At 46.4% G+C, this 25,295-nt stretch overlaps 1 protein-coding gene across 1 annotated transcript in view; it reads right to left on the bottom strand.

The window, feature by feature from the left end:
- Positions 1-16,719, bottom strand: part of rab34b (RAB34, member RAS oncogene family b) — a 68,665-nt gene extending 51,946 nt beyond the window's left edge. The window contains exons 1-3 of the mRNA XM_085965024.1: positions 16,629-16,719; positions 11,250-11,317; positions 1,187-1,278 (exon numbers count right to left, since the gene is read on the bottom strand). Of these exons, the coding sequence (XP_085821150.1) occupies positions 1,187-1,278; positions 11,250-11,303 (146 nt within the window). The 5' untranslated portion in view covers positions 11,304-11,317; positions 16,629-16,719. The remainder of the gene's footprint in view (positions 1-1,186; positions 1,279-11,249; positions 11,318-16,628) is intronic.
- Positions 16,720-25,295: the final 8,576 nt, after the last annotated feature.

Raw genomic sequence — 25,295 nt, 5'->3', positions numbered from 1 at the left:
TGAGAGTGAGGTGCTGCAGCACCAATGAACCTCCCCTTTAAGGGCTGAAAAAAGCCCGTGGCAATCATGACTTGCGATTAGACTGCACCTGATATTAGTCAACCCTTTGAGCATAACGCCAATGAGCTTGGGCTTTAAGACTTAAATTAGGACTCCAATCATTTTTTTGAGCAGCGAGCACGAATTTTGCGTGCCGTCTAAAGCATTAGCGCCTGGCGCTAATTCTGCAACTTTTCTGACACATGGTTATAACGAATTTCTAGCCCTAAGTGTTCACTTAACAGAATTAGACAGTTTGGGTTTAACGGGACACAACATCACCTTAACAGCAGAATACTGTATTGTGCTTTCAATGGCGTAATGCTCTTGACCTTATAAAAGACTATCATCTGTCAATGCCACAGGGGGGCTGCTAGCTTTTAAAAAGGTTCACAGTTAAGGACTTGTTGTCAACTAGATTTGCTCTCACCTAATTCAGAGCTGTAATGTGAAGGTATACATATCAGGAAAGGATGAACAGGCTGGGTCTCTTTTCTTTTGAAAAAAGGCTGAGGGGTGACCTAATGTAAGATAGTCACCAAGAAATCCAGTAGGGAATTCAGAAGAAACTTCTTTACCCAAAGAGTGGTGAGAATGTGGAACTCGCTACCACAGGGAGTGGTTGAAGCGAATAGTATAGATGCATTTAAGGGGAGGCTAGACAAGCATATGAGGGAGAAGGGAGTCGAGGGTTATGCTGATAGATTTAGATGAGGAAAGACGGGAGGAGGCTCGTGTGGAGCATAAATGCCGGCATGGACTGGTTGGGCCGAATGGCCTGTTTCTGTGCCGTATATCATATGTAATCCTATGTGTTATAAATCTCATCATCAAGAAACTACTTATGAAATAACGCTGGACGGCCAGCTGGTGGCGCCGTCCAAGGAGTATAAATACTCGGGCGTGGGCCCCAGCTTGCCAGGGACATTTTGTAAGACAAGGAACTAGTGAAGTACAACTAGACCTCCATGTTCTGAAACAAGTTGATTAAAGCCTTGCTTTATACTCAAACCAAGGGCGTAGTGAGTTTTATTACGTCAATATATAATTTTTTTCTATTGCAATGTTTACAAGCCGTACCCTTTACTGATGCGTGATGCTTAACCGAACTTAAATCTCCTTGAGGAAATTCCCAGAAGAGGCTTACCCAACTGTTCCTGTCCGGTCATCGTGGCAGGCACGCTTCACTTTGGGATTGAATATGTCCTTTGTATGGAGAGCAGCTTCTTTCGTGAAACACTGAAAAACCAAGTGCCAGATCACATTAAAATAATATTCTTTTTAAAAAATTGACATTGGTCTTTAACTAAACTCAATGCCCAGTTAACTCAGCGGTAGGGAGCAACAGTTCAATGCCACCTTTGGCTAAAAAGGGAACAAAAACAATCGAGGGGCTTCTGTTCTGTAGGCGTTTCCCACATTACAATAGTGACTACATTTCAAAAAGTACTTCATTGGCTGTAAAGCGCTTTGGGACGTCTGGTGGTCGTGAAAGGCGCTATATAAATGCAAGTCTTTCTTTCTTTTTCCTTGATCACTATCCAGTGGCCTCTGCTGGACAGTGCATGTGTGTGGACATTGTGTGAAGGCAAGAGTAGGGTTGGTTGTGATGCCCTCCCCAATTGAACAAACAGCTGACATGCACCATCTACGCTCACACAGGAAGAGTGGCCACATGTACAAGACACTAAAGGTTAACCTGCAACATAGACAGTCCCTTCAGGAAAAAAGGAACAACATTGAAAAAAAAGATCTAGATGAGTCCAAATAAATGAATACCTGAGTGACCAGATTGCGAGAACTTGGGAGTCATTTTCCTCCCATCCCCATTTTGTAATTTATTTTCTGTTCCCCCTCCAGGTCTTTCTCCTGATATCAATGCAGGAGAGAAACAGTGAAAGTGAGGAGGAAGCTCCTGAAACACCACTTAAAGACTGGTACAATAGACTTTATTACAAGTTCCATTAGCTAAGCGATTAGTCGCCTCTTTCAGGAATCGTCCTGTCCAAATGGAGACAATAACATGGTCCAAAACCCCAATCTACAACACTGTCCTCTGCATTTCCTCAATTATCACCAAATCCCATCCTTTGCTGTGTTGCTGCTTTATTCTAGATAAACAGAAATAAAATCTCTGACCAAAGTTCAAATACAGTGAAACCAATTTATTTCCCTACTTTGTGGCATGTGTGAATGGTGTCAGTGGGTTTTACCACAGTGCCTCTGCTCAGTGCATTATGTACTGTGTACTGTCTTGATGTCCTGCCCCTAACATATTACTTCTATGTGATTGCATTGTTAAAGAAGTGTGTTGGCTGCACGATTTCTGTGGAAACTGGAAACTTCAGGTGGCCTTGCACTTCATTCTTCTGGTTCAGCCATGTTCACAGCTGCTGCCTGCTGTCAGGCACATCTTCTCGACTTGCACAGGGATGCTGGATGGATCGGATGTAACGTCATCACCCTGAGAGACAACAGTCTTATCCCATGCCCAATCCCTCAGTATGCCCACTGATCTGTGGTGGAGCAGACCTCAGGGCAGCAATGAAACCTCTGAATCAAAGTTCTCTCAATCCAATCACCCAGAATGCTGAAGCCTTTTATAGAATGGAGCCCAAGTTGCGAGTGATGCAGATTGCTGTGAGCTACTTTACACTGTTCTTCCATGCCCACAAACACAGAGGAAGAACATGTTGAAATCTTGTCTGAAGGAAGTATCTCCAGACGGCCCTTGCATTGCAAAATACTGCGTGTGGTGTTTTTGAGGCTGACCGTCTGCCTGTGTCGGTGATTGAGTGAGGGGCAATACCTAACAAGACCAGGTTGGTATTAGCCCGGAGCTTGGGGTAGGCCTGCGCTTTCACTCTCCCCTTCTCCCTCAATGCTGTCCTACTCAATAATGCCCAGGGTTTTTTCCTCAAATGGAATAAAGGGTTTCAAACTCCTACGACCTCCCTGCCCCCGCCTCCCATCTCAGTCTTGCCCTGTTCTAGTTTGTTAGGTGCCATTGTGTTCTTCCTTCGGTCCAAGGCAGTCAAGTAATCTTCACATTTTGCTACCAGCCCCAAGCTTTCTACCTGATTAAAATTTGAGTTATATAAATTGTTGTTTGTATTTGTCGCATTTGCCATATGGCAAGCATTCAGTGATCTGTTTCCGTCATTGCAGCACTGCACAGGATGAGCCAGTACAAAATAAATTACTGCGTATGAGGGTACGCTTTGTGGCATACACACCAGGGACAGGCACCTGGCATAAAACGTTAGACTGCAGCTCTACCTTGGCAGCTTTCCTCAGGTCCACCAACTTCGCCCAGGCTGTTGGATCCTGCAACTAGCACTGACTCGGACTGCAATCAGCTCCCACGTTTGCTGAACTAATCCTTTTTTTGAGGCTGGTGCCCTCTGCCCCACACAGGACAGCACTCCTTTCCCGCATTTCATGAACGAGAACCTCCAGCATTTTGGCACCAAATCCAATGGCTTTTTTCTGACAGCCTCCATTTTACACAGATCTTTTAGCACTAACCCCTGGCCTGCTCTCTCCTGTGCAAATGCAGGGGTTTAAACATCATCTTAGTCCATTTAAATGCTGCTCAGCAATCCCAGTGCTCAGTCAAACAGCCAGCTGTGTATTGGAGGATCACACAGTTTTACACATGCAGTTCAAAATTATATTCAGGGTTCACGGGCAGGCAAGCGTTCCCTCAATAAACTTTAGTAACCATTGAATAGGACACCAACAGTAACTTCTAGGCTTATATATTCATATCTTATTAGGTATACATTTGTTAAAAATATGGGATAGTAAAATGTTATATTCAATTTGATACTTTAAACATTCAGGTATTGCTTTACTATTTTTAGCCTGTAGGTTTTAGGAGATGATTAAGTGACTGGAAGACCACACAATAAGAAATAACCTTGGCTGTAACTAGACAGCTAAAGTTGTGCATACCAATGGAGTGAAAGAAGCCCTCTTGTAAGTGAGAAAAGCTCTCTTGTTGAAAGACAAGTCTAGACTAGAACCGCAGTAGCAGAAAAAGGCTCTTTGATAGAATATTCCAAAACTCTCAATGAGAATAAAAGCTCGGGGTAATTTTGGAAAAGCAATTTACGAATACCGAGACTGAAGTAAAAATGATGTTGGAGATCATTTGAACCAATTCATGTTCAGACACGTGGGGCCCTATTTTAGGTGGAGTCAAAATCTTGCCACCCACGATGCGGAGACTTGTAGCATTTTAATTTTCTTGGCTTTTTTTTTTACATCGCTATTTTTCTGTGTGAATAAAAACAAGGGCCTTGAAATGATAGTGAGAGATCCTGGTTGTACGAATGCTTGGCACATTCGTCTGAAACTCCTTTCTCCGCTGTTTTGGCAGAGACGGCAACTAGTTATTGTAAACAGGTTAATACCGCTGCTAAAATAGCAGAGAGAGGAAATTCAGACAAACACATTAAGTGTTCATGCTAACAACGTAATTTCAAGACCATCATGTAAATTTAGTTACTGTAAAGTCACAAATGTAGCAGATTAAAAATATAAACTGGTGGAGACACATGATGAAGCTCAAGGAAGGAGGGAAACATGAGCTGAGTGCGCTCTACAAGATCCAACTTTGAGGCTTTCTACCCATTCTCCAGACTTTCAGAGACCTTTCTTCATGTTCATTTACCTCTTCATTTTTCAATTTCTCTTTTTTTCTCCCTTCCTCTCCTGAAAGTGCAGACTCATGCAGAAGCACAGTTTTACAACCCTCCAGTCCTCCACCCAAATACATCCATCAGCATAGATAGTAAGCATCTCTGCAGGCTACGAACCACAGAGAACATCACAGCCAAAGAAAGAAAGAAAGACTTGCATTTATATCAGACCTTTCATGAATTCAGGACATCCCAAAGCACTTTACAGCCAATTAAGTACTTTTGAAGTGCAGTCACTGTTGTAATGTAGGAAACGCGGCAGCCAATTCGCGCACAGCAAGCTCCCACAAACCGTGATGTGATAATGACCAGATAATCTATTCTCTGTTTTGTTGATTGAGGGATAAATATTGGCCAGGACACTGGGGACAACTTTCCTGCTCTTCTTTGAAATAGTGCCATGGGAGCTCTTACGTCCACCCGAGAGAGCAGATGGGATCTCAGTTTAACGCCGCATCCAAAAGACAGCACCTCCGACAGTGCAGCACTCCCTCAGTACTACATTGCAGTGTCAGTCTAGATTTTTGTGCTCAAGTCTCTGGAGTGGGACTTGAACGCACAACCTTCTGAATTAGAGGCGAGAGAGCTGCCAACTGAGCCACAGCTGACACAAGGTCAACCTTATCCTTACATTCATTACACACTCACTTTTTAGCATGGTCTGTTAGATATACTTAATGGTGCTTACTCCAGTTTTTCATTAAAGTGAAGATGGTGACTGCTATTCAAGAATAAAAAATAAGGCCTGGGTTTTCTGTCATAACACCAACAGTAACCCATTCATTTTCAATGGGTTACTATTGGTGTTACAATCAGAAACCTACAGCCAAGGTGTCTTTTGATCAAAACTTGGATTAGTTAGCTGGTTTTAATTCCAAATGCAAAAGCAAAATACTGCGGATGCTGGAAATCTGAAACAAAAACAGAAAATGCTGGAAATACTCAGCAGGTCAGGCAGCGTCTGTGAAGAGAGAAACAGAGTTAACGTTTCAGGTTCTGATGAAAGGTCATCGGCCTGAAACGTTAACTCTGTTTCTCTCTCCACAGGTGCTGCCTGACCTGCTGAGTATTTCCAGCATTTTCTGTTTCTGTTTTTAATTATAAATGGCTGCTTTAAAGTAAAATACAGGAAATTGTTTCCAACTTTGCAAGCCAATTGCATTTCCGTTGTGGAATACCTGCGACAGTTGGCTAACAAATCTGTTTCTCTGGAACAATGTGTATTATATTAGTGGACAGAAGTGTATTGATATTACGTTTAGTGCATATTCTTCTGCTGGGTTTAATTGATTCTAAAGTAGGAGGCCTCATTGGTTAGTCAGCGATCCCATGTACAGGTGCGCAAATCAGTACCCGATGCTAACGGGATAGCGTGAATTACCTGAAACCCTAACATCAAAAGAAAAACAAAAACAAAGAAGTTCATTCGGAGTGCTGGGATTTGGTTAGACAGAGGACTCTGTAATGTGTGTCTTATTTACATTGCTTTTTATTCGCTTATGGGACCTGGGCGTCACTGGCAAGGCTAGTATGAGGAGAGATTGTGTCGATTGGGCTTATACTCACTGGAGTTTAGAAGATTGAGAGGGGATCTCATCGAAACCTATAAAATTCTGTCAGGCCTGGACAGACTAGATGCAGGAAGGATGTTTCTGATGGCCGGGGAGTCCAGAACCAGGGGTCATAGTCTAAGGATAAGGGGTAAGCCATTTAGGACTGAAATAAGGAGGAATTTCTTCACCTAGAGAGTGGTGAACCTGTGGAATTCTCTACCACAGAGGGCGGTGGAGGCCAGTTCATTAAGTATATTCAAGAAAGAGTTGGATATATTTCTTGAGGCTAAAGGGATCAAGGGATATGGGGAGAAGGCAGGGACAGGGTACTGAGTTTGGATGATCAGCCATGATCACATTGAATGGCGGAGCAGGCTCGAGGGGCCGAATGGCCGACTCCCGCTCCTATCCTCTCTGTTTCTCTGTTATTGCCCATCCCTAGTTGCCCTTGAGATACCTGAGTTTGAATTCCAGGTGGCACATTGATGGTTACAAGAAGATAAACAACAACAACTTGTATTTATATAGCGCCTTTAACGTAGCAAAGCATCCCAAGGCGCTGCACAGGAGCGTTAAAGAACAAAATTTAAACGCCGAGCCAGATAAAGAGAAATTAGGACAGATGACCAAAAGTTTGATCAAAGGTGTAGGTTTTAAGGAGCATCTTAAAAGGAGGAAAGTGAGGTAGAAAGAGAATTCCAGAGCTTAGGGCCGAGGCAGCTGAAAGCACGGCCACCAATGTTTGAGCAATTATAATCAGGGATGCTCAAGAGGCCAGAATTAGAGGGGCACAGATATCTTGGGAGGTTGTGGGACTGGAGCAGGCTACAGAGATAGGAAGGGGCAAGGCCATGGAGGGGTTTGAAAACAAGGATGAGAATGTTAAAGTTGAGGCATTGCTTAAATGGGAGCCAATGTAGGTCAGCTAAAGCAGCCATTTATAATTAAAAGCAGCAACAAATCAAGTTTTGATCAAAGGACACTTTGGCCATAGTTTTCTGATTGTAACACCAATAGTAAGCCATTGAAAATGAATGGGTTACTGTTGGTGTTATGACAGAAAACCTAGGCCCTTATTTTGAACTCTTGAATAAAGCCTTTTCAATTCTTGTAATAAGCAGATCTTGTCACCATTAATCTAAAAGCTGTATGTTTATTAATAATCTGCTCTTCGCAGAGAGCGATACTGTGCTGCAACCCCTTTTTGAGAGAAAGAACAGTTCTGTAAACATTCCTTCTTCAACCAATTTGAGAATTAATTCTTCTTAGGCAGTCCCTCGGAACCGAGGATGACTTGCTTCCACATTAAAAATGAGTTCTCAGGTGACTGATGAGTCCAATGCGGGACCTACAGTCTCTGTCACAGGTGGGGCAGACGGTGGTTGAAGGGGCGGGTGGGTGGGGTGCTTGGGTTGACGTGCGCTCCTTGCGCTGCCTGCGCTTGGCTTCCGCTTGCTCCCGGCAAAGAGACTCGAGGTGTTCGGCGCCTTCCCGGATGCTTCTCCTCCACTTTGTGCGGTTTTGGGCCAGGGATTCCCAGGTGTCGGTGGGGATGTTACACTTTTTCAAGGAGGCTTTGAGGGTGTCCTTGAAGCGTTTCCTCTGCCCACCTGGGGCTCTCTTGCCGTGCCGGAGCTCTGAGTAGAGCGCTTGTTTTGGGAGTCTCGTATCGGGCATGCGGACAATGTGACCCGTCCATCGGAGCTGATTGAGCATGGTCAGAGCGTCGATGCTGGGGATGTTGGCCTGAGCAAGAACACTGACGTTGGTGTGCCTATCCTGCCAATAGATTTGCAGGATCTTGCGGAGGCAGCGTTGGTGGTACCTCTCCAGTGCTTTGAGGTGCCTGCTGTACATGGTCCATGTCTCTGAGGCATACAGCAGGGCAGGTATCACTGCTGCCCTGTAGACCATGAGCTTAGTGCCGGGTTTGAGGTCCTGGTCTTCAAACACTCTCTTCCTCAGGCGACCGAAGGCTGCACTGGCACACTGAAGGCGGTGTTGGACTTCATCATCGACATCTGCCCTTGTTGACAGTAGGCTCCAGAGGTATGGAAAGTGGTCCACGTTGTCCAAGGCCTTGTCGTGGATTTTGATAATCGGGGGCAGCACTGTGTGGCGGGGGCAGGTTGGTAGAGGACCTTTGTCTTACGGATCTTTAATGTAAGGCCCATGCTCTTGTATGCTTCGGTGAAGGTGTTTACGATGTTTTGGAGTTCAACCTCCGAGTGAGCGCAGACGCAAGCGTCGTCTGCATACTGTAATTCGACGACAGAGGATGGGACGACCTTGGATCTGGACTGGAGGCGACGGAGGTTGAACAGTTTCCCGTTTGTTCTGTAGATTAGCTCCACTCCAGTGGGGAGCTTACTGAGGGTGAGATGGAGCATTGCAGCAAGGAAGATTGAGAAGAGCGTTGGTTCGTACGTGAATTGGGTCTGTGCTGGAGCCATTGGTCAGGATCACGGCTTGCATGTTGTCGTGAAGTAGGCGGAGGATAGTGACAAACTTTTGAGGGCATCCGAATTTGAGGAGGACACTCCATAATTCCTCACGGTTGACAGTGTAGAAGACCTTTGTGAGATCAAAGAAGGCCAAGTACAGTGGTTGGTGCTGTTCCCTGCATTTCTCTTGTAAGTGACGTGTGGTGAAGATCATGTCCATTGTGCCCCTTAGTGGGCGGAATCCGCATTGCAACTCTGGGAGGAGCTCTTCGGCCACTGGGAGAAGGCGATTGAGGAGGATTCTTGCGATGACTTTCCCTGTGGCAGATAGCAGGGAAACTCCTCTGTAATTACCGCAATCAGACTTGTCACCTTTCTTGAAGATGGTCACAATTACAGCGTCTCTGAGATCCCCTGGCATGCTCTCCTCCTTCCAGATAAGCGAAATTAGTTCATGAATTCGCACCAGTAGTGCTTCTCCGCCATGCTTTAGTGCCTCGGCGGGGATTCCATCTGCGCCTGAGGCCTTGTTGTTCTTCAGTTGTCGGATGGCCTTTTCAAACTCATGCCGGGCTGGGGTTGTGCGGAGGTGGTGGCGGGTAGCATGCTGCGGGATGGAGTTGAGGACACTCGCGTCGAAGACAGAGTCTCGGTTAAGGAGATCTTCGAAGTGCTCCTTCCAGCGGGCACTGACTGCCTCTCTGTCCTTGATGAGTACCTCTCCATTCTTGGCCCGCAGTGGGGAAGGACCTTGGGCCGTAGATGGTCTTGACTGCGCGAAAGAATCCACGCACGTCGTGGTTGTCGGCTAGCTGCTGGATCTCCTGCACTTTCTCCACCCACCACCTGTTCTTTAGGTCGGGAGTTTTGGTTGGAGCTCGGCCTTCAGGCGTCTGTAGAGCTGTTTTCTTGCTCGAGTTCTGTTGCTGTTTCCAGATCAGGAATGCCTTGCGCTTGCGGCTTATCAGCTTCTGGATCTCCTGGTTGTTCTCGACGAACCAGTCTTGGTGTTTCCTGGTCAAGTGACCGAGCGTCTCTTCACAGGTGCTGATTATGGAGGCCTTGAGTGCAGACCAGGTGCTGTGGGCACTCTGTGTCTCTGCATCACTGGGAGTCGTCAGGTTGGTTGTGAGGCGCAGGCTGAATAGGGCCTTCTTAGCGGGGTCTTTGAGTGCTCCAGCGTTGATTTTCCTGCGGCACTGTTTCTGTTGCCACCGCTGTTTTGGGGCTACATTGATGGAGATGACAGAGCGGATTAGGCGGTGGTCTGTCCAGCAGTCATGACGCAGGTGATGCGGACGTCCTTGCGATCCCTCACTCAGACGATGACGTAGTCCAGCAGATGCCAGTGCTTGGAACGAGGGTGCCGCCATGAAGCCTTGTACTTGTCTCTCTGACGGAGCAAGGTGTTGGTTATGACGAGGCATGTTCTAAGCATTTCGACAGGAGGAGGGTACCGTTGGAGTTGGCTTTCCCTACCCCCTCTCTGCCGATCACACCTCTCCAGAGGTCTGTGTCCTTTCCAACTCTGGCGTTGAAGTCGCCAAGGAGGATCAGCTTGGCGCCCGTTGGGACTCGGGACAGGGATTGTTCAAGGCTGGAGTAGAATTCCTCTTTGGTCTCGTCTGTGGCTTCCAGTGTTGGGACGTATGCACTGATGACCGTAGCGCACTGGTTTCAGGCTAGGGTGAGTCGAAGAGTCATGAGGTGCTCGTTTATACCACTAGGGGAGTCTCTGAGACGCCCGACCAGTTCATTTTTTATGGCGAAGTCTACCCCATGGAGGCGGCGTTCTTCTTCGGGTTTACCTTTCCAGAAGAAGGTGTAACCACCGCCTTGCTCCTTGAGCTGGCCTTCCCCTGCCCGCCGGGTCTCACTTAGGGTGGCGATGTCAATATGGAAGTGTCTGAGCTCCCGGGCAACGATAGCAGTACAGCGTTCCGGTCTGTCACTGTTGGGGTTGTCCATGAGGGTCCTGAAGTTCCAGGTCCTGAACTTCATTTTAAAGGGTGGAAGATGCCTGTGTGTGAATTCTTTTAACGTGGAGTGGCCGTTGCACACCAGCTACCACACGGGCTTGACAGAGCAAGGCCTTGGTCCAATGGCAGGGGAATCCAAGACGATTGGAGACCAGGCTCTGCTACAATGGGGGGGGGACACACACACCACACACCACACACCACACACCACACACCACACACCACACACCACACACCACACACCACACACACACACACCACACACACACACACACACACACACTCCTGTGAAAAGGTACATTTCAAGAACCTCTGTCTCGTTTTACAATCCGATTGCTTTCTGATTGGCTAAGCTGCAACCAAACAATAATCTTAATATCACTAATTCCTACAATCCTGCATGTATATCAAGGTGAAAATGTTATTATTGAGATATAGGTTATGTTGTGTTCTGTTATATATAGTTTTATAAACAGTTCTGGAAAAGTGGGGGCGATGGTCCAAACAGGAACAAGAAGTCTACTTTACCGAAGGCAGGTCTGGTATGATTCGGTCTCTTCTGACTGGTGGAAGTACACTCATCGTTGGCAGCTACTCTGTGTAGAGGAAATAAGATATTAAAAATTGTGACATTTTTGTCTATTGAAGAGATTTCATTCGCAAAGCTGCTTTGTATGATATACCTTGTGCTAAAACATTCATTGTGTCATTTGGTATCCATAACTAATCTTCCTTCATATAAATAATCTAAACTCACAAAATAAAATAGACTATCATGTTCTGATCACAATGCATGAGATTATTGTAAAGAAGTGAGAAATCAATGATGTGTTCTGAATACCTGTCTGTATTCCAAGAATAGCTATAGTATTCTTCTTTCTCTTCTTAGGCAGCCCCTCGGAACCGAGGATGACTTGCTTCCACATTAAAAATGAGTTCTCAGGTGACTGATGAGTCCAATGCGGGAGCTACAGTCTCTGTCACAGGTGGGGCAGACGGTGGTTGAAGGGGCGGGTGGGTGGGGTGCTTGGGTTGACGTGTGCACCTTGCGCTTGGCTTCCGCTTGCTCCTGGCGAAGAGACTCGAGGTGTTCGGCGCCTTCCCGGATGCTTCTCCTCCACTTTGTGCGGTCTTGGGCCAGGGGTTCCCAGGTGTCGGTGGGGATGCTGCACTTTTTCAAGGAGGCTTTGAGGGTGTCCTTGAAACGTTTCCTCTGCCCACCTGGGGCTCTTGCCGTGCCGGAGCTCCAAGTAGAGCGCTTGTTTTGGGAGTCTTGTATCGGGCGTGCGGACAATGTGACCCGTCCATCGGAGCTGATGGAACGTGGTCGGAGCTTCGATGCTGGGGATGTTGACCTGAGCAAGTACACTGACGTTGGTGCGCCTATCCTGCCAATGGATTTGCAGGATCTTGCGAAGGCAGCATTGGTGGTACCTCTCCATTGCTTTGAGGTGCCTGCTGTACATGGCCCATGTCTCTGAGGCATACAGCAGGGCAGGTATCACTGCTGCCCTGTAGACCATGAGCTTAGTGCCAGGTTTGAGGTCCTGGTCTTCAAACACTCTCTTCCTCAGGCGACCGAAGGCTGCACTGGCACGATGCTTGTGTCTGCGCTCACTCGGAGGTCGAACTCCAAACCATCGTAAACACCTTCACCGAAGCATACGAGAGCATGGGCCTTACACTAAACATCCGTAAGACAAAGGTCCTCTACCAACCTGCCCCCGCCACACAGTGCTGCCCCCCGATTATCAAAATCCACGACAAGGCCTTGGACAACGTGGACCACTTTCCATACCTCGGGAGCCTACTGTCAACAAGGGCAGACATCGACGACGAAGTCCATAGTATTATAGATAAGGGTATGGTAGCTGAGTGGTTATAGTACTGGACTAAAACCCAGAGGTTATGAGTTCAAATCCCACCATAGAAAGTTACAAATGTAATTTGGATAGTCTGAATGGTTAGGATGGCCTTCATCTAAACCAGTAGAACCACCTTGGGCAAAGGAGCAATTTAAACCAGTTGGGTGGGAGGGGAAATGTAACAAAGTGTCAGGAAAAAGGTTCACCAGGATGATAGTGGAGTTTAAAGGATTAAATTAGGACAGATTGCATAAACTTGGTTTGTATTTCCTTAAATTTGGAAGATTGCGGGGTGATCTATTGAAGGATTCACTATGGTAGATACAGAGAAGCTACTTCCGCAAACAAGAGGGCGAAATCTTAAAATTAGAACTGGACCATTTATAAGTGAAATCAGGAAGCACTTTTTCACACAAAGGCTAGTGGAAATGTGGAACATTCTCCCAAGAGGCTATGCTGACTCAATTGGAGCTTTCAAGACTGAGATTGATAGATTTCTGTCAGTAAGGGGATATGGAGCAAAGGTGGGCAAACAGAATGGAGGTTCAGATCAGCCACGATCAGTTTGAATGGCAGAACAGGCTCGAGGGGCTGAATGGCCGACTCCTGTTTCTATGTTCCTTTGACACTGCAGTAAATTTTTGTCTTAATGGTTGGGTCATATCTGGTGAGGCAAGTCACCGGGCCTTTTTCAGAAACCTCCCCATTTTAATTCTGTTGATTGCAGTGGAATGAAGATCAGGCAGGTTCTATAAAGGGCAGCGGTCAACCCCACCAGATTACTGCCTGGGAGGTGGAGGCGAAAATCAACCCCAGTTTTGCGCAAGTACAAAAACCATTGCAATTGGTTCATACTTTTAGAACAGAAGGATTTTTAGGAATAGAAAAATGGCCAATAGCCTATCACTTTTTGATAGATCAACCCTACCTACCTTCTCACAATATCACTTATTACCTTTTCTCTTCAGATACACTTTGCATTCTCAAATGGACTAAATGGCCCTAAACATTGGGAAGACTGAAGTCAGTGTCTTCAGGCTCTACAACAAATTCCATCCCCCTCCCCGATCACTGTCCGCAACCTTGGCACCCTGTTCAACCCCAAGCTGAGTTTCTGATGTCATATCCTCTCCATCACTTCTATCTCCATAATACTTCTCACCTCTGCCTCTACCTCAGCCTATCCACTGTCAAAACCCTTATTCATTCCCTTGTCCCCTTCAGACTCAACGGGGTAGATTTTGACTTTGTGTGATAATCTAAAAAGGGTATTAGCGAATCGCCAGCCCATTTCACATCTCTCCCAATGTTTATTTCCATTGAAGTCATTGGTGTGTACCGTGGAGCCTTGAGCGCCACATATAAAGATTAAATCAATGTTCCATTCATTTCCTTATATCTCAAATTGCTGATACCAACAGATCGTCATGCTCTAAGTTACGATTTACCAACTAATGAGGCAACAGGTCCGAGGACAGCCCTTTCCAAGTTTTGAGATTAGAGACCAGCTGATGACCATCCTCCTTGGGGGAGAAATAAGTGGAGTCTCTTTGGGGAGAAAAGGTACTAAGATGATCAGCCATGATCTCATTGAATGGCGGAGCAGGCTCGAGGGGCCGAATGGCCTACTCCTGCTCCTATCTTCTATGTTTTTATGTGCCTGGCAATGGATGTTCGGAACTTTGTCATTCCTCTGTGAAAAGTTTATCAATCCAATATCTGAACCAGGCAGGTCCACAGTACATGGACACTGTTGCCAATTAGGCCAGTCTGGCTCATTAATGGGACCTGAAAAGGCATTCATGTCAGTGGGGGCTGGGTTTCTTCCCACTTAGCTCCAGATAATGGTCCAATGCCCTAATGGGTGGGGTGTCCTAACTGGACAAACAGCGGGAAGCCTACTAGTGCTTTGCAGTACCCCAGAGGTCCCTGAACCTTGGCTCTGCCAACTGCTCCCTGGATTTAGGTAAGTGGGTGCTTCCCTACAGAGCGTGCAATCTGTATCCAGAAGTTAAAAATTCCACTGGACAGATTCCTCAAGTCACTTGGTTGGGAGACTCTTAAAACTCTACACTAGCTGACCAAAATAAAACCTCCAGGCCAGGAAAATTCAAACCAGGCAAAGCAGCAACTAAGAAACATGAGTACGTTGCTGGACTCTGATGGTCGGATTGCCAAGGTTTGGGGCCCACATCTGCATTCCCCACCCTGCAGTTAGGACACCTCGTGCTTTCCAGAACGACGACAGACAACCAATCAGGTTATCAACAGGAGTTTGCAATTCAAACCTGATATTTAATTCACTGGGAACAATGTGCAACTTACAACAAACCGCTTTTCTACTGGTTCTCGTTTAGCCTGGATTTTGGGAGACTGGTGTCCCTGAGCTAACTCCTCACGTGTACACACTACTAAATCCGGCTCCTTTAGTCTCGCTGGCAGAATCCTAGAAACAGTCAACAATAGCCATAGAAGATAGGAGCAGGAGTCGGCCATTCGGCCCTTCGAGCCTGCTCTGCCATTTAATGAGATCATGGCTGATCATCCAAATGCAGTACCCTGTCCCTGCCTTCTCCCCATATCCCTTTAGCCTTAAGAAATATATCCAACTCCTTCTTGAATATATTTAATGAACTGGCCTCCACCGCCCTCTGTGGCAGAGAAATCCACAGGTTCACCACTCTCTGGTTGAAGAAATTCCTCCTCATTTCAGTCCTAAATGGCTTAGCCCTTATCCTTAGACTATGACCCCTGGTTCTGGACTCCCTAGCCATCAGAAACATCCTTCCTGCATCTAGTCTGTCCAGGCCTGACAGAATTTTATAGGGTTCAATGAGATCCCCTCTCAATCTTCTAAACTCCAGTGAGTATAAGCCCAATCGACACAATCTCTCCTCATACGTCATTCCTGCCATCCCAGGTATCAGCCTGGTGAATCTTCGCTGCACTCCTTCCATGGCAAGAACGTCCTTCCTCAGATAAGGCGACCAAAACTGCACACAATACTCAAGGTGTGGTCTCACCAAGGCCCTGTACAACTGTAGCAAGACATCCTTGTTCCTGTACTCGAATCCACTCGCTACGAAGGCCAACGTACCATTTGCCTTCTTAACCGCCTGCTGCACCTGCATGCTCACCTTCAGCGACTGGTGCACAAGGACACCCAGGTCTCTTTACACTTCCCCTTCTCCCAATCTATTGCCATTCAAAAAATAATCTGCCTTCCTGTTTTTGCCACCAAAGTGGATAACCTCGCATTTATCCACATTATAGTGCATTTGCCATGTTTCAACAATAGCCAGAAAGTAAGGGGGAAATCTGCTATCCAGGATCAAAAGATGGCACCTGGGTTTTTTTGAGATCTAAAGTTTTGTTTGTTTTTTTCCTTAATTTCCACATCCCCCCCCAACCCAAAATAAAGATCTTTCCCTGTCTCCTTTGTCTGGTTCTTCCCAACTTATTCCCAGACCTCTGGCCGGAGCCCAATCTCAAACCATCATCCCTGCTCCTCTCCGGAAACTAAAAAACATGACTTCCTCGGGACTGGAAGGGAGCCAAAATAAATGTTACAACGAGCGATTATTACAAAGTTTGGATGAGTGGGTTCGCTGGGTATGGGAACAACTGGCCACCGTTTGCAGCAATAGCTCCCTTCCTCGTTCACTATTCCACCAATCCTGACACAAAGTACCTAAGGCCAGTATTTTTTAACAAAATAACAAATCTGGGTTATATACGAATGTTTTTTTTTAAAAACAACTTTGCGTCAGTAAGTCTGGATACAATTATATCGATATAATAATCGTCACTCTCGCTACAAGCGGCGCCTTGTTTTCAGTAAAGGTTAAATAAATAAGACCGCGACACCCGAAAGGTTGGTTTCTTAAGAAATCACAGTTAAGCGCGACAGACCTTACTCTAAAGTACTGAGGAGCAGCTCGAATTCTTTCCGAAAGAAATGAGTTAAGAGGCGGGGGCTGACCGTGGAATAACGTGCTGCAGCTCAAACAGGAGAGTTTGGGCTAAAGTTTCTTTTTTTTACCTTGTTAAATTCTGTGAAACTGACACTCAATCCCGCGGCGTTTTTGTTAGTTTCCGAGCCAGATGCTCTCGCCGATCGCTGCCTTATTTTTTTCGCCCAGAAGAAACAGCGAGAGAGAGAGTTCGTCCCAACGTGGCCGGATTTTTTTCTCTCTCCCTCTCTCTTTGCAGATGGAATGACTTGCCCCCAAATTCCCCGCAAGCCGCCCAGCTAGAGTCGGCAGCTGTTTTCCATTCCCCGTTGCAGGACTGCCTCCTGCTTGATCCCAGGAATCTCAGCAATTACTGAATGCTTCAGCTAGGGGAAACCACAGAGAGAAAGAGAGAGAGAGAGAGCAGGCAGCTCTGTACACAGGTATTGGGAGGAGTACCGTTGTAATTTCTTGAAAATTGGACATGCAAAAATATTTCAATCAAGAATATAATTCCACCATGCGCAATACTTTTTTCCCCTGCTTTTCGGCGTTAACAACTTACATTTATATAGCGCCTTTAAAACGTCCCAAGGCGCTTCACAGGAGCGTTATCAAACAAAATTTGTCACCAGCCACATAAGGAGATATTGGGACAGGTGATCAAAAAACTATGGACTGGGGTGGACAAATGTAAGAAATCACACAACACCAGGTTATAGTCCAACAGCTTTATTTGAAATCACAAGCTTTCGGAGCGCTTCTCCTTCGTCAGGTGAAGTGGAGAAATGCATAAAGACACAGCTTATATAGTCAGAGAATCATGTCAGATGTTTACAGGTAATCTTTCCAACTGCCATTTATCACACCTCGGCAGAGAGATAATCACAGCAATCAAAGGTGTGAATGGTGTCCAAACAGGTCAGTCAGGAAAACATTACATCAAAGAACAATGAGGTGGGGTCACAAGGGGTCAAATGTTGCAGATGCTGGGGTCTGTATGAAAAACAAAAAAACAGACAAAAAACATTTTTTTTGCTGGAAATCACATCAGGTCCAGCCGCATCTGTGTGGAGAGAACAAGCCAACGACGACTCGAGTCTGGATGACCCTACGTCAGGTGGGGTTACATGTAGCGTGACATGAATCCAAGATCCCGGTTCAGGCCGTCCTCATGGGTGCGGAACTTGGCTATCAGTTTCTGCTCGATGATTTTGCGTTGTGTGTCTCGCAGGCCGCCTTGGAGAATGCTTACCCGAAGATCGGAGGCTGAATGTCCTTGACTGCTGAAGACTACACGATAACATCAACAAGTTCCATCCCACCATCAAACTCACCATGGACTACTCCTCAGAATCGGTTTCATTCTTGGACACACGAATCTCCATCAAAGACGGACACCTCAGCACTTCACTCTAGCGCAAGCCCACGGACAACCTCACGATGCTCCACTTCTCCAGCTTCCACCCTAACCACGTTAAAGAAGCCATCCCCTATGGACAAGCCCTGCGAATACACAGGATCTGCTCAGACGAGGAGGAACGCGATGGACACCTACAGACGCTGAAAGATGCCCTCGTAAGAACGGGATATGACGCTCGACTCGTCGATCGACAGTTCCGACGGGCCACAGCGAAAAATCGCATAGACCTCCTCAGAAGACAAACATGGGACACAACCAACAGAGTACCCTTCGTTGTCCAGTACTTCCCACAGAGGGTGGTGAATCTTTGGAATTTTCTACTCCAGAGGGCTGTGGAGGCTCTGTCATTGGGTATATTCAAAACAAAAGTTGATAGATTTCTGACTAGTATGGCATTGGGGCCGGTGAATGGAGTTGAGGTAGAAGATCAGCCATGATCTTATTGAATGGCAGAGCAGGCTCGAGGGGCTGAATTGCCTACTCCTGCTCCTATTTCTTATGTTCTTTCCCCATATTCCTGCAAATTTTTTCTTCTTCAAGCATTTATCCAATTCCCTTTTGAAGGGTACTATTGATCTGTATCCATCACCCTATCAGGTTGTGCATTCCAAATCCTAACCACTTTTATGTGTCACAAACATTGGTTCACAATATATTCTTGCTCTCCAGCTAGTTTAATAATATAGATATAACAATTCACTTGAAACATCTCCTGGGGAAATATAAAACTAAGGTGTAAAATATAGTCTTCCCTCTCAATGCAAATGCATATTGTCAAAATCTCAATAGGCACCAACACTGCCAGTAGCCAAAGAGCTGTGCCTGGGCGTTCTACAATGACAAGTTATTATCTTTAAGCGATACCTTTCATCGTGTAATTTATAAAATCCTTTTGATTTCTTGGCTATCAGCAGTAATAGAATATAATGAATACAGGGGCACATAAACTGCATTGCCGCTTGTTTAAATGTCCATTATTATCTATTCCTTATGACTTTTGTTTTACATTTAAATAGCTTCATTGATAAAATTACGATCAAATTTTACTACATGAGTGCCACCTACTGGATTTTCACGCTCTGGAATGGGTTTTGTAAATTTACTGAGAGTCAGGGTATTTAACCTCGGAGTTGCTGTACGGTTTCATTAGATTCCACAGACCATGTATAACATGTCCTTTCTTGGGCTGTATGCCACAGTTAAACATTTGAAATTGGTTTCTCAACCTGGCTGGTCTGCACATCCCTTCACCTTATCTTTCAGTCAATAAATGCAATAGTATTATTCCAGTTCCAGCCTTTCCCCAAATCTCATGTTCACGGATAGATTGCAGTTTCCATAAGCAGGGTCGAATCTTTATTCCTTGTCATTTATTAGTTAACTTAGCCCAGCCTTAAAAATGAACCCTAATCATGGTAAATCATTATTGGAAAATACATAGCATGCCCATCACATTCTCCTACCACCTCTGAAAGTGGAAAAATTACACACTGTTAGACCTCTTCACACAGGCTAAAAACTACTCATACAGATTTATGTAAAGTAGCACAGAGGCAATAGTATAGACAAGACACCAACAACAGTACAATAATTAAACGTATATACAAGTGGGGTGAATATTTAAAATAAAGGGAACAAACTCTGTTTATTCCAGCAAGTTCTTGGGAACACAGGTCTGGATTTTCCTCCACAATTCCACCCTGTCCACTGCATGTAACTTGCAGCAGAGGGGGGGTGGGGGGTGAGGGCAGTGTCTGGGTCCCTGATGGATTTCTCTGCTATCCACCCCAGTTACCACCACTTTCTGGGACTGCCAGAATAAGTAATAAAAGTGTTAGGCCCTGGGCTAATGGCCCTGAGGTCCTCATATAGATGGAGAGGGCCTAATGGTGACGACCTCTCCCTTCTCCAGCCTCCACTTTTTTTTTATTCGTTTATGGGCATCGCTGGCAAGGCCAACATTTATTGCCCATCTCTAATTGCCCTTGAGAAGGTGGTGGTGAGCCGCCTTCTTGAACCGCTGCAGTCCGTGTGGCGAAGGTACTCCCACAGTGCAGTTAGGGAGGGAGTTCCAGGATTTTGACCCAGCGACGATGAAGGATCGGCGATATACTTCTAAGTCAGGATGGTGTGTGACTTGGAGGGGATCATGGAGGTGGTGGTGTTCCCATGCGCCTGCTGCCCTTGTCCTTCTAGGTGGAAGAGTTCGCGGGTTTGGGAGGTGCTGTCGAAGAAGCCTTGGCGAGTTGCTGCAGTGCATCTTGTAGATGGTACACACTGCAGCCACGGTGCACCGGTGGTGGAGGGAGTGAATGTTTAAGGTGGTGGATGGGGTGCCAATCAAGTGGGCTGCTTTGTCCTGGATGGTGTCAAGCTTCTTGAGTGTTGTTGCAGCTGCACTCATCCAGGCAAGTGGAGAGTATTCCATCATACTTCTTACTTGTGCCTTGTAGATGGTGGAAAGGCTTTGGGGAGTCGGGAGGTGAGACACTTGCCGCAGAATATCTAGCCTCTGACCTGCTCTTGTTGCCACAGTATTTATGTGGCTGGTCCAGTTAAGTTTCTGGTCAATGGTGACCCCCAGGATGTTGATGGTGGGGGATTTGGCGATGGTAATATCGTTGAATGTCAAGAGGAGGTGGTTAGACTCTCGCTTGTTGGAGATAGTCATTGCCTGGCACTTCTGTGGCGCGAATGTTACCTGCCACTTATCAGCCCAAGCCTGAACATCGTCCAGGTCTTGTTGCATGCGGGCATGGACTGCTTCATTATCTGAGGAATTGTGAATGGTGCTGAACACTGTGCAGTCATCAGCAAACATCCCCATTTCTGACCTTATGTTGAGGGAAGGTCATTGATGAAGCAGCTGAAGACGGTTGAGCCTAGGACATTGCCCTGAGGAACTACTGCAGCGATGTCCTGGGGCTGTGATGATTGACCTTCAACCACCAGAACCATCCTCCTTTGTGCTAGGTATGACTCCAGCCAGTGGAGAGTTTTCCCCCCGATTCCCATTGACTTCAGTTTTACTAGGGCTCCTTGATGCCACACTCGGTCAAATGCTGCCTTGATGTCAAGGGCAGTCACTCTCACCTCACCTCTGGAATTCAGCTCCTTTGTCCATGTTTGGACCAAGGCTGTAATGAGGTCTGTATGGAACCCAAACTGGGCATCAGTGAGCAGGTTATTGGTGAGTAAGTGCCGCTTGATAGCACTTTCGATGACACCTTCCATCACTTTGCTGATGATTGAGAGTAGACTGGATGGGACGGTAATTGGCTGGGTTTGTCCTGCTTTTTGTGGACAGGACATACCTGGGCAGTTTTCTACATTGCCGGATAGATGCCAGTGTTGTAGCTGTACTGGAACAGCTTGGCTACAGTTCCAGCTAGTTCTGGAGCACAAATCTTCAGCATGATAGCCGGGATGTTGTCAGGGCCCATAGCCTTTGCTGTATCCAGTGCGTTGAGCCATTTCTTGATATCACGTGGAGTGAATCGAATTGGCTGTAGACTGGCTTCTGTGATGGTGGGGACCTCTGGAGTAGGCCGATGTGGATCATCCACTAGGCACTCCTGGCTGAAGATGGTTGCAAATGCTTCAGCCTTGTCTTTTGCACTCACGTGCTGGGCTCCACCATCATTGAGGATGGGGATATTCATGGAGCCTCCTCCTCCCGTTAGTTGTTTAATGGTCCACCATTCACAACTGGATGTGGCAGGACTGCAGAGCTTTGATCTGATCCGTTGATTGTGGGATCGCTTAGCCCTGTCTATAACATGCTGCTTCTGCTTTTTAGCATGCACGTAGTCCTGTGTTGCAGCTTCCCCAGGTTGGCACCGCATTTTTACCTTCCTTTTGTAGGACTTGGTCTCTGTGCTGAGGCCTATTGGACTGCCAATCTTCTGATATTTGGAACCCTTCGACCCCTTTAACTGCCTGGCCGCCTCTTGTGGATCTACACAGATGCTGCTGCATCATTGGGGTTTTGAAGCCGGGTAATTGCAGGCTTCCTCTCGACAGCAAGAATGCCATTGGGAGCTCACCAAGCATCTGTAGTGAATACCAACCCAGGAAACTGGGTTAGGGTTGAAGTAGTGCCAGAGGACCGAGTAGAAGTCACGCCTCACTGGCACTGGGAGGAGAGTCCCGGCCACAGTCTCTGATGGTAAATTATGTGAGATGACATCGCAGAGTCCCTATTGTCTCCACCACATATTGCAGTGAAGTGAATAGGAAAATTGGAGACCCTGATAGGATCCCTGGATTATAAAGACATCTCTTCCATTGAAAATGGTTGTTAATAAACAGGGACAAGCAGACACACATCACACCAAACAATGTCTTGTGGTATTGGAAACATGACTCTTTTTGGTGATGTTCACATTTTCCCAGCTAAGCAATAAAGGAAATTATATTTTGAGACAGCTATCACTAAAATGTATTCATGCAACGTGACCCTGCTGGGGACCTCATGGACCTAAATAGTAGGCTATATGTTGGGTATCCCAACATGGATTGAAACCCAACAATGAAAATCCATTTAGGACAGACATTCCCATTGAATAAATTGACAAATAAGAACATAACATAAGAACATAAGAAATAGGAGCAGGAGTAGGCCATTCGGCCCATCGAGCCCATTCAATAAGATCATGGCTGATCTTCTACCTCAACTCCACCTTCCTGCTCTATCCCCATATCCCTTAATTCCCTTAATATCCAAAAATCTATCGATCTCTGACTTGAATATACTCAACAACTGAGCCTCCAACAGATCCAATAAAGGATTCAGGAGGAACTTCTTTACCCACAGCATGGTTAGAATGTGGAACTTGCTACCACAAGAAGTAATTGAGGTGAACAGCATGGATGCATTTAAGGGGAAGCTAGATAAACACATGAGGGAGAAAGGAATAGAAGGATATGTTGATAGAGTTGGATGAATTAAGGTGGAAGGAAGCTTGTGTGGAGCATAAACACTGGCATAGACCAGTTGGGCCGAATGGCCTGTTTCTGTGCTGTAATTTCTATGTATATCACAGAAATCACAGAAACCCCACAGTGCAGATAGAGGCCATTTCGGCCCATCGAGCCTGCACCGACACATATCCCACCCGATCCCCGTAACCCCACGTATTTAATCCCCCTAACACTAAGGGTCAATTTATCATAGCCAATCAACCTAACCCGCACATCTTTGGACTGTGGGAGGAAACCGGAGCACCCGGAGGAAACCCACGCAAACACGGGGAGAATGTGCAAACTCCACACAGACAGTCACCCGAGGCCGGATTCGAACCTGGGTCCCTGGCGCTGTGAGGCAACAGTGCTAACCACTATGCCACCGTGCTGCCCTATATGGGAGCAGGTCACCTACTTCCCCCTGAAAATGGTAGGAGCAGAAAATAAAAACATTTTATATCCCCCATTACCCATAGCATTCCCTCAGTCCTGGCTCCAGTCTCAGCCCTTATCCAAGACATGCTCTTTGGAGAGGAAGGAGCAACTGGGAAAGTGGAAGGTGGGAGTAACGGCATTGTGGAGAGCGGCAATGAGCAGCATTGGTGAAAGAGGCACTGGTGTCAATGACACGACCCATGCATTTAAAGACTAAGATTGAAATTTCCCGCATCCCAGGTGCTGCGGTAACTGCTGAGTCAATTCCCCAATGAGTGGAAAATGTTAATCCTCTTATTTTAATTCATGTCACCAACAGTCCCCCCAAAAAAGACTTGCATTTATATAGCGCCTTTCACGACCACTGGACGTCCCAAAGCGCTTTACAGCCAATGAAGTACTTTTGAAGGGTAGTCACTGATGTAATGTAAGAAAAGCGGTAGCCAATTTGCGCACAGCAAGATCCCACAAACAGCAATGAGATGATGACCAGATAATCTGTTTTGTGATGTTGAATGAGGGATAAATATTGGCCCCAGGACACCAGGGATAACTCCCCTGCTCTTCGAAAGTGTGCCATGGGATCTTTAATGTCCACTTGAGAGAGCAGACGGGGCCTCAGTTTAATGTCTCATCTGAAAGACGACACCTCCGACAGTGCAGCACTCTCTCAGTACTGCACTGGAGTGTCAGCCTATATTATGTGCTCAAGTCTCTGGAGTGGGTCTTGAACGCACATCCTTCTGACTCAGAGGCAAGGGTGCCACCCCCTGAGTCACAGCTCATTGTGTCGTGTCGCTACACCTTCCCTCGCCACTGTTCCACGCAGGCTCTGGCTCAACAGTTGAAGTCCCTCAGATCTTTAGGTCTGCATGGCTCTGGTAGTAGAGGGCATTCTAGGAGTTGCTCCATTGTTTGAGATGCCTCTCTGCAGTCGCAGTCGGTAGTATCAGTTTGGCTGTATCCCCACTTCTGCCTGAGGGCTCTGCAGCGGCCGACACCAGTCCTGAGGCGGTTGGGACACAGCCAATTAGACCAAGTCTCACTGGCTCCTGTTGGAAGAGATTCCTCTGGATCAAAAGATAACGTGTGTGGCTTTGTCTACAGCTGTGGGGGTTACATTCCAAGCGCTGGCCAGCATGTAAGAAACTGCTCCTGGACTTGAGCCTCTTAGTTGCTGGCTCATGTTGAAAAAGTGAATGACGGGGATCACTTGTCTGCTTTGACCTTTCCACTCTTGATGAAACTCACCTTCTTATGAAAGGTGTGGAAATACCAGCCAGCAGGTAAAGATCATCCACCTTCGTGGATTTCAGGCAGCCAGAAATAGCTCTGCAGGCTGCGTTGAGCACTGGATCCATCTTCTTGGCATGCGAGGAGTGTTCCCAGACTGGAGAGGCATATTCAGCTGCTGAATAGCACAGGGTAAGGGCAGTAGTTCATAAGGTGCTTGAGTCAGTTCCCCATTTAGAGTTGGCCAACTTCCATAAGATGTTGTTTCTGGCTCCCACCTTTGCTTTTGCTTTGATGACATGATCTTTGTAGCTGAGGGTACGATCTAATGTTACGCCAAGGTATATTGGCTTAAAGTTGTGTGCCAGTCTTCTCCCATATCACCAGACATTAAGTTCTCAGTTTGCATCTCTGTTCTTAAGATGAAAAGCACTGATCTGTGTCTTTTCAGGGTTGGCCCACAGAGAATTGGTTGCATACTAGTTGGCTAGCTCAGCTAGTGCATCGCCAAGGGACTTCTCTACTTTATCAAAGGATTGGTCCTGAGATGCTATGCACAGATCATCGGCATAGAGGAAACATCAGTTGTGTGGATGGATGGGCTAGAGTCATGGCTGACACTCCCTAATGCCGTCATATCTCCCACTCCTCACTCTCTTCACTGCTGCTGATTCCTTCTCTCCAAAGTAAGTGCTGAGCT

The sequence above is a fragment of the Somniosus microcephalus genome, chromosome 22 (assembly GCF_052327205.1).
Source record: "Somniosus microcephalus isolate GS21.2 chromosome 22, FLI_Smic_1.0, whole genome shotgun sequence".
Lineage (NCBI taxonomy): Eukaryota > Metazoa > Chordata > Chondrichthyes > Squaliformes > Somniosidae > Somniosus > Somniosus microcephalus.
This window is presented reverse-complemented; position numbering and strand designations above follow the sequence as displayed.